Source organism: Macaca fascicularis, chromosome 18 (genome assembly GCF_037993035.2).
Source record: "Macaca fascicularis isolate 582-1 chromosome 18, T2T-MFA8v1.1".
Taxonomy (NCBI): domain Eukaryota; kingdom Metazoa; phylum Chordata; class Mammalia; order Primates; family Cercopithecidae; genus Macaca; species Macaca fascicularis.
The window spans coordinates 14,949,128-14,966,799 of NC_088392.1; the positions used below are offsets into that span (position 1 = coordinate 14,949,128).

The 17,672-nt window shown below is 32.5% G+C and overlaps 1 protein-coding gene across 4 annotated transcripts in view; it reads right to left on the minus strand.

Moving 5' to 3' along the window:
* CDH7 (cadherin 7) overlaps positions 1 to 17,672 on the minus strand; it is a 129,981-nt gene that overhangs the window by 45,320 nt on the left and 66,989 nt on the right. For all 4 annotated transcript variants that reach the window (XM_045378317.3, XM_005586498.5, XM_045378318.3 and 1 more), the window contains exons 5-6: positions 15,975 to 16,142; positions 13,375 to 13,562 (exon numbers count right to left, since the gene is read on the minus strand). In XM_045378317.3, coding sequence (XP_045234252.1) covers positions 13,375 to 13,562; positions 15,975 to 16,142 — 356 coding nt within the window. The remainder of the gene's footprint in view (positions 1 to 13,374; positions 13,563 to 15,974; positions 16,143 to 17,672) is intronic.

Sequence of the window (17,672 nt, forward strand, 5' to 3'; positions counted from 1 at the left end):
CGTTAGGTTCAATGACCTTCTTATGGATCTTGCGCGTTTAGCCAATGATGTTGTTAATGTTTCAGGAATTGATCCAAGTTAAATCCTTCTAAAATTCTCCATTCTGTTCTCTTTAATGGTAGCATGACACTATCAGGGCTGGATAGTGTATGTGTATATGTGTGTGTCTATATACTTAATGTCTTATGTTTAATGTTGATTTTGTTCAATAGTTCTATGATGGATTGCCATCATTAAGAGTATTTCTTTCTCTGGAGATTCTAGCTGTTTTTTCAGATGAAAGTATATTTTGTAGCTTTCAATATCCGTAGCTTTTCCTTACTTCTTGAACAAATAAATATGAATATTTTTTCCTAAATGGGCTTAAATGAGATCATACCTATGGAAAGATAACCCTCATTTATAACTTTTCCCTTACAATAATTTTATGTTACATTGGGCACAGTGGCTTACATCTTTAATTCCAGTGCTTTGGGAGGCCATGGTGGGCAGATCATGAGGTCAGGAGTTCAAGATCAGCCTGGTCAACATGGTGAAATACTGTCTCTACTAAAAATACAAAAGTTGGCTGAGCACAGTGGCATGTGCCTGTAATCCCAGCTACTCGGGAAGCTGAGGCAGGAGAATTGCTTGAACCCAGGTAGAGGTTGCAGTGAGCTGAGAGCACGCCACTGCACTCCAGCCTGGACGACAGAGCAAGATGCCATCTCAAAAGAAAAAAAAAAAAGAAGAAAAATTCTCTAAATAAATATACTATCCAGAACCTTAAACCTGATCTACAACCTTGGATGAGGTATAAGAGCAGGAATAATTCTGTACATTTAAATATAATGATTCCCCAAGAATTTTCCAAAGTAAAATACATCCTCTTTATTATGAACAACTGCATTCTGTGGTTTCTATTTTCTTATTTCCCTGGGTTATGACCAAGAAGACCTTATGCTTCTTCTAGCTTGAGTAAGTTTAGACAGGTTTCTTTCTAATTTTAGGTCCCGACCTCTCTTTAGAAAACTTGTCACTGTAAATCTTTTCTCTGCTCTTTTAATATGCAAATCTTTTAAAAATCCTCTTGACACTTTTATTAACAAGGAATGTCTTCCTCAAGGACCCCAAAGCCATCTCTATGAAATTTTATCATTAAGGAAGACAGAACCAATACACCCCAGTTTCTGTAAAAGGATAAGAGCCTAACTTCAGCAGAAGCCTTGTTCCAAATTGCAAAACTATCCCCTGTCATGATGACACAAGAACATTTACTTTCCTACTGGTTAAAGCCAATTATCAAACACAATTGGCCTGTGATCCCCACCCTCCATCCTGGCTCATAAAAACTCTGCAGCCCTTTGCTTTAGCCAAGTTGAGTTTGGACTGAGTCTGGTTTCTCTCTCCTATTGCAACAGCCTTGAATGAAGTCTTCCTTACCTGTTTAACTGTCCTGTGCAATTTTTGCTTTCACAGAAAGTGGTTTTGGTAGGTAGATGAGGGCTCTATTTTGAAATTTTTGGGACTCATGAATTTTAGTAAGAACTTATATTTTCTAGAGAAGAAGGTGAGAGAAAGATAATATATAAACAATAAATACTATGTTCTATCTAGGCGCACACTGTTGCTGCATTCATAGAGGTCTATGGGTTATGGGGGAGAGGAGCTCTGGAGGTCTTGCCAGCTCTGTGTATTCTCTGCAGTGGAACTGACACTTTCTTATCTTTCTAACTGTACTAGACTTGAGATTCCTATAACAGGATCCTAACTTTATTAATCTTACAAATCTACAATAGATATGATTGTTTTTTAATAAGATAGAGATTTACTGATTTACGAAGAAAAAAAATATCTAAGGCCAAACAAATTACCTGAAAAACAGTAAAATTAGTGTAAGCAAATTCAGAATAAGCAAAAGAGATTACTGGTTATCTCCATGTCCATTTTATACTTTTATGACAGTCATTATCATTATTATTTTAATTATACTTGAACACAGATATTAGGACAGTACATGAACAAACACTTGCAGTTTGCAAATATATTATTACCAGTAGATAGAAAGTGCCTGTGCTCCAAAGGTAGGTTGAAACAAATATAATAAATAATGCAGAAACGATTGGAGCCTAAAACCATAAATTATACAAAGACATGATCAGGAATACAATAATGATATAAATATCAGGAGATATTATTTTCATCATCTAGTAACACAAGATAACATTGAGGAATGTTATCATCAAAGTAACCACAGCCATCACGTATTATTTTAAACTGAGCACAGAATTTCTGGCTCTGCCTATCCAGATTCTTATTCATACTTAGTTAACGAGTGTCTTCCTTTCTCTCTTCTGTTCTCCTGTCTGGATCAGCTTTCGCCCCCACAGAAATGTTCCATTTTGATTTCTGCATTAATTAATTTCATACTGCTACAGTAACAAATTACCAACGTCTTAGTGGCTTAAAAACAAATTTATTGCTTTATAGTTTGGGAGGACAGAAGTCTAAAATCAAGGTGTTGGCAGAGCTTCATTCTTTCTGGAGGCTTTGGGGGAGAATTGTTCCAGTGTCCAAAATCTGCAGTATTCTTGGCTCATAGCCCCCTCCTCCATCTTCAAAGTGCATCACTCCAAGCTTGGGTTCCGTTACTGTATCTCTTTTTTATAACACTGACTCATCCTTCTTTCCTCTTTAAGGAGCCTTGACTGCACCCAATTATGTGATCCAGGATAATGTTCCCATTAAGCTCCATAACTTAATCACGTTTCCAAAATTCACTTTACCACATAAGGTAAAACATTCACATATTCCGTGAATATCTTTTTGAGGAGGAGGCATTATTGTGTCTACCACAGCCTCCTACTGTGAACTTAGGTAGTCTGTTTTGATTTTATAAGCATAAAGCAGAAAACAAGCCTTGGAAAGGACGGCATTTCTGCCCAGCATCTAAAACCTGGTTTACCTTACAGCTCAGGCCAATTCCCTTACTATGCTGAGGTCAACATTTTCCAGCATGCACTATAACTATACCCAATGACTTCTAGAGGGCTTCATACATTGTCTGGGAAGCAGAATCCACATTATGACCTGAAGACAACTTAACATATGCTTTCCTGGAACCCTTCATCAAACAGTGGCAAATCTTAACTGATCTTGATCAATAAAATGACTTTGTGAGATAGGCTAACAGAGGAGAAATGATGATGAGGGAAGTGGGCAGATCTGAGATTCAGTATTTTCTTTGCCATTTCATGAAATGTAACCTGAAGGTTAGTTCGTCTCTCTAGAGCGGTGCTGGATCTCAACATACTTTTTTGACTTTCCCTGTGTCCACAATACCTTATTGCTTCTTTCTTCTCAGGGATGTTTTTTCCCTTCACTACCTGAATCTAGGTTGTCCTGTGTCTTGCTTGGGTCGATATAATGTGGCAGAAATTATGATGTGCCAATTTTGTCTAACAGCCTCAAAAGACCATACAACCTCTGTTCTTACCATTCTTGAAACAAGCCCAGGTTACCCAAGGGATGACAGGAGGCAGAGGTCCAGGCCCCTTATTTTCCGGGCAGACAGCCAGCCACCTTCATGGAGGCAGAGCCACCACGCTGACCAATAGCTGATGCACGTGTGAACCCACTTAAGACCAGCATAAAAACACCCTACTGAGCCCAGGACAAATTAATGACCCACAAAATCATGAGCTAAGGAAATTAAAGCACCAGGTTTGGGGATGATTTATTAAGCAATAAGGTAGTTGATACAACCACAGATAGAAAGAGAATGAGAGTTAGTGACCAGTTTTTGTCAGGCGATGGCAGCATATCCTGATAAAATGAACCAAAATAAACTTGAAATGGCCAAATCAAACAGTGGGGGAGAAATCAGATCTTGACATGGGAATTTCTTTGAACTCAGCAAGAGCTTCAGTTCCTTGACAATCCGAATCTTCGCCTTATCTGTTATGTCCCATCATTACTATGTATCATAGATGTCAGGATCCATCAATTCTCTCTTCTATTGATAATATATGCAATTTCTTCTATTCATCTAAATATAAAACTTTGTTTATCAGCCTTTTTAATAAGTTATTTTTAACTCCTCTTAAAATACCTTAATTCTGGAAGAATAAAACAGTTTGCCTTCTCTGAGTCTTTCTTCGCCATGATAACTTAAATTTTTCAGTTTCACCAAGAATTGTCTAAAGCCTTCTTTTCATCATTTAATGTATGCCCTCCATGGATGTTATCAATGGTCTCTTTCATTTTGATTACCATGCACGTGCATATAACTCCTAGACCTAAGAATGTACTATAGACCTTTTCCTTGAACTACAGACCTATATTCATGACTTCTTAAACATATTTACCTTGCTATTACAGTGCATCAAACATCACTTGCTCCAAGCCATCCTATACATCTCCATCTCATTCTCAAAGAACAACACAAGTATTCAGCTATTTACACAAACTAGAAACACCGGCTTTGTCTTTAAACTCTCCTTTTAACCTTCCTCATACAATTATTAAATTCTCTCCTATCTACTTCTTATATATCTCTTTCTTGGAATCCTACCCATTGAAATTGACCTAGGAATCAACACACCATGGGAGGGCTGGGGGGAAAGGAAGGACAATGTTACATGATCTGTGACTTGTACTCTTCAGCAAAATAAATTCCATAATGGACTCACTGGAAAACATCTTTGATATACACATATTCTGAGAATACTGCTATAATAACTATCAAAATTTTAAAAAAATCAAACAAAAGCTGAAATACTCTTAAGTGAACAAAATCAACAAAAGTTGAAATGATCCTAAGTGAAAAAAGTCAGTGCCTTTTGATCAGGTCAAATATGTCAACATGTAAATTAGCATAATTTTCTTCAAAGAATGTTGATTTCTTATTTTCTTTTTTTAATAAAACTCTGTGTTCATCTCTACTCTTGACTACTCAAGCACAGGTAAATTTATACCTTAATTAGCAGATAATAAGCCTATATACACAAACAACACACACATAATGATTAAAACAGTATATACTTACATACATAGTAACAATGATTGAATTAAGTGGAAAACATACTCTGAAGTCCAGAAGCTCACCAAATTTTCTCGGCCTTGAAAACTAAAATAATCCAAAATTTATGCTTTATAATGGTCTAATGAGAGCAATGTCTTTGCTCAATTTTAAGAAATATGCATCCTGAGCAGCAGGATTAATTGAACAAAATGTTTGAAAGAAAATAAAAATGAGAGGAAGAAAAATAAATTGGAATTAACCTTGGTTTGATTTTCTCTCCCTACCTATCAGCAACATTTATGAAATACTAAATGAAATACATATTTGATTGTGGAAATTAGCCCTCAATATCGCAAGTAATAGGCAAAAGAAACATTTCAATACAAGATAGTGAACTCCAGATCGTCCTCATCTGTGCAGCTTCAGTTGAAGGTTGGAAGGACACTGTGCTATCTAACTTAGCGCAGTGAATGGCAGGCAGACGGCATTATCAACACTTCCACATCTTGCTCTATTATTTTGACTTCATTCAGCCTTTCATGGGGTATGGATATGAGAATATTTTGAATCTAGCACAGCAAAATTAGCCTTTAAAAGCCTAAATGTCTTAATAGTGTGACAATGTGGACCACCAAAGAAATCACATGTCAGATACTGGATGCATAGTTGTCTTGCATAGGAAATTAATTTTGAAAATGCTCATTTTTTACTCTATAGTAACTCCGTAGTAATGTGTTTTATAGAAAAAAAAATCCGTATTTAATCACAACTGAGGACTTATATTGAAAACTGAGGTCCATTGGAGGAGAGACTCCCATATATTATAGAAAAAAAAATTAAAAAAAACTAAAGTACCTAATTTTAAGTTATGACAGCAAATGTAAAAAGAAATAACTCTAGGTAAAACAAAACCTATTGTATTCACTCAAATGTGATAATCTCTATGTTTACACTATGTAAATTTTCAAGTCCTATTTAACTGGTTATAAAGGGTATCACAGAAGCATTCATAAATGGTCAAGAAATAGTATTTGCATTGCTTTAACTGTTTAAGATGAAAATTTCATCATCATTTTTACCTTTAAACTATATAATTAGGTTTATTCTTATAGGAATGATTAAATCATAAAAACTCTATGTCATTATTTACAGCAATCTTTGGCCTTCCAAATTCTGCACATTTTGTCATATTAATAAATATTTTCTGTATAAGATATTGAAACAATAATAGAATAACCACCAGCATTTTTCACGTTTCTCTATTTATTCTTTTTGAAATATTTATTTTAAAAATGATTGCTTTTGTGTTTTTCTCTTCCTGCTTCTAAAATTGTTCTATGCCAAGTATAGCACATTCAAATGCTGCAAAATACAATGACAATTTTCACAAACTGGAATAAATCTCATTGTACATTATTTATGAAAAGGGTATGGACCAAAGCTTTATTATAGTATAGAATAGAGAGAAAATAGATTCAGATGATTATCAAGCATGGTCTGCAGGTAGAAAGTAATCTAATTCCAATAGAAGTTACTCTATCCAGATGGACATTGAAACTTGATTGTCCAAATGTGAAGTAATATTGAGACATTCAGAACCACCAGAACAAGCACATTTATGACTTATAACAAAAATCTTGTCAACATCTGAGCAACGTCTGGTTGTAAATGTTTTCTTATGTGGAGAAGGGACTGGGAGACCAACCAAAAAACTGTTCGTTTTGGTGGACTGCTATCTCAGTAAAATTTTAAAAATATTCTGTGGTGATAAAAGGAGGCCAAATTTATCTTTTTTTTTTTCTTTCAGAATTTCTGGGTTTTAGTCTTCCAACTCGGATTCAAAAATCCATTTTAAATTTCACATACAATGCCACTACTTTCTGGGACAGAAAGAATACTGAACTTAGGGGACTCATATATTGTTTTGCAGATCTCTCCTGCTGTGAAAGGTCCCTGGAAAAGTTTTATCTAGGGTATACTGTAGGCTCCATGTTTATTTAAATCTGGGTAAATAGAATTGAAAATCAAAATCCTGTCTTGTTAGGGCCACAAACAGTAAACTGTTAGTTCAGACTGAGGAATCTTAAAAACAAGACTTCTTTGATTCTGGGAAAACAACTCCAAATAAACTCTAGTTACAAAATGATAAGCAAATATTTTCTTCTGAAATTGAGTATAGAGATACTGTTGGCCTTATGATGGAAAGACACCTGGAAATGGGGGTAAAGGCTGCCTTTGATGGGCCAGCAGATCACATTCTTTTAAGATGGAAGGTTTTAGGGATGTGAATGAGAGTGATGGATATTCCTTACATAGGTCCTCACAGGTTGCTCTTCCATGGTTAGAGTAAGCCCAGAAACTCACACAAATGTTCTCATGAAGTATATACAGTGAGTGTATTAATTTTTAACTTGTTTTGTAGCTCTCATTATTGAAAGTTCTCATTAATTTAACAAAATTGTGATAAATTATTTTAGAATTTCTAAGTATATAATATCATTCTATAATAATTATTTCACTGCTTGCTTTCAATTGCTGATATTATTCTGTTTCCCTTAGTATTAGGTAGATTCTTTTAAGACTAGTTGGAATAATAAAAATATATAGTTTTGAGTTTAAACAGCAATTTTTTAAAAAGATGTATTTAAAAATGAAGAAGTTAGAAGCAGGTTATGAACTAGGTGTGGGGGACATAAAAATAACTTAAGAAGTGAAGCAATGATCACTAAGTTTAGGATAATGTCAAAGGGAAAATAAACAGCCAAGAGCTATCATGACAGGAAGAGGCAAGGAAAGAAATTTAAAATAACTTCAAGGCTAAGAAAGAATAAGAAAAGACAGAAAGAAGAAGGAAAGAAGGAAAGAAAGAAAGAAAAGGAGAAAGAAGAAAGAAAGAAAGAAAGAAAGAAAGAAAGAAAGAAAGAAAGAAAGAAAGAAAGAAAGAAAGAGAGAGAGGAAGGAAGGAAGGAAGAGAAAGAAAAGGAGAAAGAAAGAAAAAAGAAAGAAAAGAAAGAAAAGACAAGAAAGAAAGAAAAGACAAAGAAAGAAGAGTGAGAAAGAAAAAGAAAGAAAGAAAGAGAGGAAATGTATTTATAACCAGAAAGTAATAACTTTTTAATAAATATTGATATTCATTATAATACAGTCCTTTGAAAAGAAGCGAAAGGCTTGAAATGAATTAAAGTTATCACAGACACTTCCATGAATAAGTGTTTAAGGGAAATAAACAAATATTTTAATTTTCTACTCATATTTTATTGAGCTGCACCTAAAATACCTTACAATATGTATCATGTGTAATCCATTCTATTTGCAAAGCACTGTACCTATATGTTCCTATTTATCTACAGCAGTTTTGTGAAGGGGCATTAAGAGCCCTCTCATTTATATTACCTCCTCTGTTGCCCACATTCCCTTCCTCATTATTCTCCAGTGAAATTGCCCCAGTTCTTCTTTCTGTATTTAGCAGGTTATCTCATAAGTGAGGTCTCTGCACAGGTGGTTACCTCTGTGCCGCTTTTCCTTGTCTATCTGAGAAAAACAGTGTTATGCATCCACTATTCAACTTCTTCCTCAGGGCATGTTCAAATCCTTGAAAGCCCTGGTAGAACTGACCAGTTGGCTGACAGATGGGGCCTGAGTTCTCCTGGACACTTCTAAAAAGCCTTGGATATTTATTCAATCCTTGTGACCACAGCTAAGTCTATGAAAAAGATCACAATATTTATGGAACTGGGACATCTACATTCCATGATTAGACCAGTTCCCATGACTGAAGGGACACACACACACACACACACACTCCCTTCCTAGAAAAAAAAAAATACATCTTGCTGGTCCAAGCGCTATGCTTCTTCTGTTTACTGTTTAAAGAAATAACAGGAGCGGTTTTTTAGACTCAAAAGATGAGTATGGTAGGGGGCATGAAAGCAGAGCACAGGGGAGTCAGCAGGCAGGGGGAGGTTTGAAGAACTGGAAAAAACTTTACGTTGCTTTCCAGGAATTACAAGTAGTTTAGTGACTGCTCTAGATTGTTGAGTGAAACTGAGGAATAGTGATATGTATCTGGCAACCATGAGTCTGAAGCACCACAATTTTTTTTTTAATTTTACCTATTTCAAATAGCAAAGTTTCAAATATCTCGTTTTAATACCCATGTATCCTATTCTGATGAGTTAATGATCATAAAAATTTTACAGACCATATTGCTTAGGTTCATGCCTTCTGTTGCTATATACATTATTTAACTTTTAGAATCTAATGGTTCTGCCTCAGAATGGTAAATATATTATCCACATTAAGATAAAACTTAAAAATCAGATCTATTTTCCTCACTAGAAAACTGAAAGCAAGTTTAAGAGATCCCAATTCTAAGCATCTAATAGTTCTTTGCAGTTCATAGAAAGCATATGAACAATGTTTGAGGATAACAGGACAAATCCTGGATTATTCTGGAACCAATTACAGGGTAAGAGGCATAGAAGCTACACACAAACTTTGAATTATATATTTCAATATATTAATAAAATAATTGCTGAGAATAAGAAAATTATGAATTAATGGTAAATTTTCATCTAAAAACCAGATGAATATACAATTGACCCCTGAAAAACATACGGGTTAGGAGAACCACCCCCGACACAGCCAAAAATCTGTGTGTAACTTTGGATCGCTCAAAACTTAACTACTAACATCCTACTGTTGGCCAGAAACCTTACTGATAATACAATTAGCCTATTAACACATGAATAGACTAATATCTTCATATATTTTAGGCATTCAATACATAACTACTTTTTCTTAAAATTTTCAAGATGTCTAGGCTACATAAGTCATCTGTGAGTATTTTCAAATTGTCACAAATTTCCAAAAAGATTGCAATATAGTTATTGAAAAAATATCCATATATCAGTGGACCCACTTAGTTAAAGCCCATGTTTTTTAAGGATCAACTGTATAACACTATAAGCTTAAACTGCAGTAAAACTCAAATGTATCATTTCCACTATTTTTAGTCAACTCCTACAGAAGTTATTTACTTATGTTTGTTTATTCTAATGCAGATGAGAAAGTAGGATTGTTTGGACACTGGAACATATTAACAGACAATAAAAAATTGTAAAATTTTAAAAAATTAGTTTGGAGGTAGAGGGAGCTTTGGAAATAAAACTTAAGCTCCTGTATACGAGTTAATTTTCCACTATCTAGTATCTACTCAGAACTACATGGAGAAGAAGGAGTGTAGGAAGAAAGTAAAAAGTAACATTTGCTAAGCCTAAAGATTTTTAGCATGAAGAAAACTGAGATTTTGTTTTCATTTATCTCCATGTTGATATTATCTGCTCTGTATAAAAGCACCATAGGTATTTTTAAAAATATTTTTACCTATTTCAAACAGCAAAATTTCAGATATCTCGTCTTAACACCCATGCATTCTATCATGATGAATTAATGAACATAAAAATTGCAGACCATACTGCTTAGGTTCATGCCATCTGTTGCTACACATTATTTTACTTTTGGAATCTAATGGTTCTGCCTCAAATGGTATATATATTCTCCACATTAAGATAAAACTTAAAAATCAGATCTACTTTGCACGTTAGAAAGCTGAAAGCAAGTTAGTGCCATCCCCTTAAGAGTAATAAACTATGACTAACTTCTTAGTCTAAATTATTGTTCATATAAACAGTGTATTTAGGCTCAAAATAATATAGAAAATCATGATAGCATTCAACATCTGAACTGTCTACTGATGTGTATAAAATCCCTGGGTAACTAAATGTTATTTTTTTGACCTTTGATAGCTACTCGGTTTGGTTCCACACTTCATAGTAATTCAGGATGAACAAGAATTGTTTCATTACATATGAAGATTTACCTTGGCTACTTATGACACAGAAGTAATATGAAATTTTTCACCACTGTTGTTTCTTAAGGTTCTCCTGTACATTCTGTGTGCTTAATTATTCCTAATCTTTGATGTTATATAAGAAAACAAAGAATTAGACAAGTATTTATGTATTAGAAGCCATTTAAGAAAATAAAATTTAATTTTAGTTGCTAACAATCACAAGTAAAAATAATGGAGTTTTGACCTCATATTCCGTGAAAAAATTGTTAAAATATTTAGCTAACTTCTCATATAATGGTTGATGAATAAATATTTAATAATAACCAATTATTGACTTTTATTAGATTCAAAGCATCACTCAGATTTTGGGCAGAAGTAACGAATCTCTAGTATCAAAACCAAAAATTCTATTAATCTAAATTTTTAAAAATTTGGAATGTTTTTAAATCATAATTTATTAAATAGAAGATTATATCTTTTTTAATACCTAAGGGAACTTCATACATGAAATTTGGGCCCACTGAATACCCTGTCTGTGACTTATTTCTACATTTGTAAAATAATTACCATCTCTAATAATAGTCAAAGTAGATTATACAGTGTTTTTAATGAGATTTAGTTCAGTTTGGCCTTTGAATAACTCTTTTATATATTTAACAACATTTCAATTATAACAATAACTAGTGAATATTACATATTATTGAAAAAGCAGTAAAGGTAAGATCTAGAAATGATACTACTAACATTTTAACATTTTTCTTGTAATCTGTTATTCTGTATAAATATACTTTTTATAAAATGTGACTTTGTAAAAGTTTGGATACTGCCTTTTTAATAATTTTTCAATAAAAATTTTCATATTCATTTGCAAAAACAACATCACCACATTACTACAATGATGGATGCAAATTTCTTAATATGATAATATCAATTATTTACCATTTCTTCAATTGTTCAGTATTTTATAATGTTTCCATATTTTCAGTGTCCTAATAGCAGCTTCATGAAATTGTTGAGAAAATAAAATAAAGCCTGTAAGTTACTCAAAAAGAAAAGCCTGACAGATATTAATTGCTAGCTATAAGAATAATAATGATTGTGATGCTTTTCTATTGTTATAAGTGATAATCAAATTTATCCTTGCAATTTTTTCATGAGTTTTATGCTTTTAGATGACATAATTTTTAACCTAGGTTTTTTATGTCTCCTTTTCTAACAATTTTCTAAAATTTCCAGAAATGATATAAAATTAGAAAATAAGTTTTATATTTCCTTTACTAAATCAAATATTTTATATTGAATTTAGAATTTTCAAAGATTCATGCTACCTTCATTATAATATATAAAATACAGGTAGTTGTTCAATAAAAAGTTTCAGTTTGCATTAAAAATTCTTGAATGTGAACAGATTGATTTCAGATGACTCTTTGAAATCTTTGAGCAGCATTGTACCTTACTGAATTCCTTTTATTTTAGACAACAAAACAAAACATTTTACCAACAGTTGGCCTACTCTAGTTATTAAAACTTTTATACACAGATTGTAACCAGCTTAGCTAAAACAGCAGCTGTCCACTGGAAATAATTGCAGAAATGTATTTCTCATTGGTCTGAAATCAAACATATGTTTTCCTATAACAACTAAAATATAACTTTATTTATTGATATGTGCTAAGCATTGAAAAGCATTAATTACAAAGTTATACACTGGATTTTCATACTGACAAAAAATTCATATCTTAGGGATCAATATATTGATATATTTTTAATGTTTCAAATAGTTGATAAACTAAGACTACATTTTGAAATAACAGCTTTTGAGTTATTATTTTTGATTAAAAACTTGTAAAAAGTCATGTCTCTATATTGAAAAGAGAAGAGTCCATTTTCTCCTATAACTGTGTTGAGAACTAATTTAAATATATTATGGAAAATAATCTTTAGTTTAGGCTGTACTGACCTTCCGTCTCTTTCACACTCTCTAGAAATTACGATAGGTTTTACAACTTTTCATGCTCTTCTTGTATGAAATATTCAAGTCTTCCAATTACTATAAATTTTAAATGGCAATAATTGTTAACGTAGCAAGTCTTCAACATTTTGGTTTCTACTTGAAATTATATTATTTTCATTCATGGAGAAAATAATAGCATATGTTGTTTGCATACATGGGTTTTGGTTGATTTTAGGGTTTCATTAGTGGAACAGTCAGGGCAGAAACATATTCATCTCTCCAAATAGGTCTTTAAAACAGCACATTGCCAGTCTGCTTTATTTTTATAGTGCTATAGATAACGGCTGTGAGTTTCTTAAAGAATAGAATTGATGGGTGTTATTACAAATGCAACTCAAGGTTCCCTAAGAGTCTGACACCTAAAAATAAATGCATAGCTTATCTTACTAAAATTAAAATAGTAATGATCCCATATGGCCATTCGTTTTGTCTAGTGCATTCTCCCATCAAACAGATACGACTTCTCAGTAATCTGTGGTAAGAGATAAATAAAGAAAACATTACCTTCTGTATAGTAATGATTCCTTCCTGTGTTTCTTTGTCAACAGAAATCTTAAAAATGCCCAATCCATCACCATCCACAATTCTGTACTCCATTTCAGCATTAGCTCCAATATCTGCATCGGCAGCTTTAATTCTGGCCACAACTGAGGCTACAGGTAATGACTCTGGGACGTTATATTGATAAGATCCTGTGAAATTCAAAACAAGAAATGAACACATTATACCAAGACAACTAATAAAAACTTAACTATTGGGTTATTTTGACCTCATCTTAGCGTAACTTCTTTTTATTTTTTGATAAAAAATATGCTAAGATAATGGAAAACAAAAGATGTTTCATATAGCCTTAAGAGATTTGATGGGAATGATTAGTTAATAATCATTGTGATAGCAGAAATAGATGGTGAGGAAAAGCAAGAGAAGAATCTCTAATTCCTGTATTTCTGGTGGTGAGAAATATCCTACACTGAAAAATAAAAATAAATTTAAAGTAATTATAATTGATATATAATTATTAAATGTAATTCAATATAATAATTACAATAATGTGTAAAACACTAGGAAATAAAAATAGAATAGATTGGGCTTCCAATGGGCAAATACAAGCCTAAATCGTTTTCATAACTTAATGTTGGAATTTTCTTAGCATCTTTTACCAAGAGAGTTTCAGAAAACTGGGTAAGAAAACTGGATAAGAAAGGATAAGAATGATTTGTGTGGGTCGTACATAGAATTGATTTGGGCCACAATGGTCCAGGAGCCTAGGCAATATTAGTCGAACCGAAAAAAAAAAAAAAAAGCCAGTAAAAGAGAAAAAAATAATTTAAAAAAATTTTTGTTTAAATTTTGTCATAACTCCTCATCGCCATCCCTCAAACTAAAGAAAAAGTTTGGGGGCAGATGAAGAAATACATGAACCACATCACTGAGAAATGAGGAACCACCTCAGCACACTATATTCCTTCACTATTTTTTCTCTGATCATTTACTTTTTCCTGCCTCCTCCATCTTTTTCCGTTTCCTTTGGTTGTTAAATTTTGCTGCATTTGTCCTGTCTTGGAAAGGGAGAAGAAAGGATTCTCTCTGAGAAGAACATAGAAAGGAAAATGTGTCTGTATGATGGAAATATGTATTAGACTGAGACTTGTTTGCAATTTTCTAGATTTTGTGAATAGTTACTCTTTGTTTTTAAAATGATTATAATATATGCTATGACTTCTGAGTGACCCCTTTTACACATCTCAAAGTGTCCTTCGTAAAATTCAAAAATGTCAAGGTGAAACTAGTGATTCAATGGTAGAGAAAAATCCCAGCAAAAATGAATAACAATGATATATCCTTGGCTTTTTTCACTTCAGTAAGTTTGAGGGGAACCTATAATGGCCTAGAAAACCTGTATCTTACTAAAATTCTACATAATTTTATCAATCTAGGCTTAAACAAAAGGAAAGCAGTTCATTTCATTATAAGCCCAAGATAACTGCATTATTTGCTTTTATAATTCTAAAAGTCCCTCCTTCTCCATGATAAGCCATCAAGATCACAATTAAGAATAGGCTTATTTAAAGAAAATAATGCTAAACTTGGGGTCACTTTTTTATATTACCAGGAGATATCGTTTCTCATATAATATAAATATTAAAACTATATAAGACAAAGATGAAAATTTTAAAGAGGCCGTCATTGAAGGAAAAAACAGTGACACTCGTATTTGCTCAGAAAGCTTCCTTTTTTGATACAATTCACTTCTAAATTCTGTTGGTAGGGAGTTTAGTTCCCATTTGTACTGGAAAAGCATTTTAGAGACATTGTACAGACATTGTAGTCTGTACAATCTCTTTATTTTCTTGAGCATTCTAAAGAAATAACACACTTAGGGAAAAAGGGGAACTAAAAAGAGAGTGAGGTGAAACGTTTTTTCAAACAGCACACCTCTACCTAGAGAATTTTTTTTTCTTTTTTCTTGGTTAAGTCAAAAGCCCCTTTGGTCAAATAAGTGGAATTGAGGGCATTTGGTTTTTTAGTTCTTTAGATTGGTTTTTAAAACACTGAATGTTTGCACAAGAAAGATGTGGGGGAACTACTAATGGAATGTTCAGTGTGTACAAACTGGCTTTAAAAAGTGTGAAATGAAAAAATGGAAATGTTTATTAGTCTTTTTTAATTTTCAAAAATAAATCAATATTTTAGTGCATAGAAAGAATAAAATGTATTTGAATATTTTTAATGGGCAACAACTTTATAATTTACAAAATATAAAAAGTAATTCTTAGAAAAAACACTAATACATAAACACAATTAGTAATTGTCTAGTATTGAAAATGTGAATGAAAGAAAAATCTTACTATATTTAAGACATGGTAGTCAAAATTTGCATTACTTAGAAGTAATGCAAATATATGATGGCTTCTATTTCTTCTCAATACCCTTATAATCCATATTGCTGAATCAAAATTATGTCTCTAATGAAATGTAAATTTGGAAGAATGAAGTAAGATAATTATTTGCTTTAGAAATATTTGAAAAAAGTCATTTTAAAGACGTATTTTATACCGTCAGGAAAAGTTATTACACTTGTATCACTTAAGAAAACAACTTACTTCGAGGAAAGCGAGGTGGGTTATCGTTGACATCCGTTAGCGTCACAGTGACTGATGTAGTTCCTGACAGTCCTCCATTTTGACCAACCATATCCTTTGCCTGAATAACAAGCAAATACTGGTCTTTAGCCTCTCTATCCATGTTTGGAAGGGCAGTCTTGATGACTCCTGTAAAATTTCAAATCCCAGTAAAACCCATCATGAATCACTGCATTTATACTAACAAAGAATACTGATACAAGTAGTAAGTCGCTCTTGAGTTGTTGCCTTTTGTTGTTTCGTTTGTGTAAGTAATTTTACTGTTTATTAAAGACCAAAGGAATATGATAGTTTTACACAATGTTACAAAACAGAGAAAACATTATTAACGTGGTTTTCTCAATACTGAATAAAGAGGATTATCTTTAGGTTTCAGGGAAAAGTGGTTAAGAAAATAACAATTTATAAATAAATAAAATGGCCTTTTACCTAAAATAATGGACAATCACCTGTACAAGTACACAGCAATGAACTCGTCCTTTTCTTCCATCTCAACAACTTATAAAAATGCATAACCACTTATTATCAGTTTTCAAGTTAAATAATATTCTTACTATCCTTAGCAACAAAACTTTTGTTTAAATCTGAGCACACTAGCTCTCAAACACAAACATACACATACATCAGCAACAGATCTGTATTTTAAGCATTCAAATTACACTTATTTGAGAAGTCCAGGTTGCTTATTTATTTTTTGACATTACTCATTTATTCTCATACACGAACTGTAGTTGGATGCTATTGTCACGGTAATCCAGGCTCACTTTACGTAACACTTTCAATGAATCCTTATGTGTGTCTATATATTTTATAATTGATCTTTGAAATATTATAATAAAAATGAAAAAAAAATCATATACAAATTAGGTCCAGGTGAAGTATCTAATACATATTCTTCTTAGAGCCATAATGATTTTATGCATTTTTCATGTTTGTTCTTCAATACTTCTGTTAACTCTAATTTATAACAAAGCAAATATTGACTTCCCTAATACTGTCACCAACATAAACAATCTTTGTGTGAGAGTTCTGGGACATATCTCCACCTTTTCTTTTCTGTTTTTTTTGTTTGTTTGTTTGTTTGTTTTCTGCTGTTAATCATCTTTATTTCTGTAACCCTTTTTTTAAAAATTGAGCATTACTTATTTTGAACATGACAACACATATTTCATTTATATGAAAAATATTAATAAAACGAGTTATTTTTAGAAAGGAAGTCCCACTTACTTTTATGTTTTTTTAAAAAAATTTGATTCATCTCTCATTTTTCCTTCTAATATCAATATGTGTGTTATCGTCTGTGCATATTTATTGTGATGGAGAGAAGTCTATAACCCCTCAACTAATCAGTAAGGGAAACACTGCAGCCTCATCCTCTCAAGGGTTTGCTTAGCGGAATTATTTTTGAAAAGAAATATAGCATGTTAAGATAGAAGTCTGGTAGTCAACGTTTCTCACTTATTTTTCACACATCTAATTGTCTCTTTATAAGTGAGCCTATAAATAACACCTTTCCAAGGCAGAAATCATCACAAAGTTTGCAAATCAATGCAGGTAGGAAAGGTAATTTCCAAATGCCTCAACTATTGAACATATTTTTGACAAGAATAACATAATTGGGAAAAGTTGATCTGAAATAAGAACACCCACTACTAATAG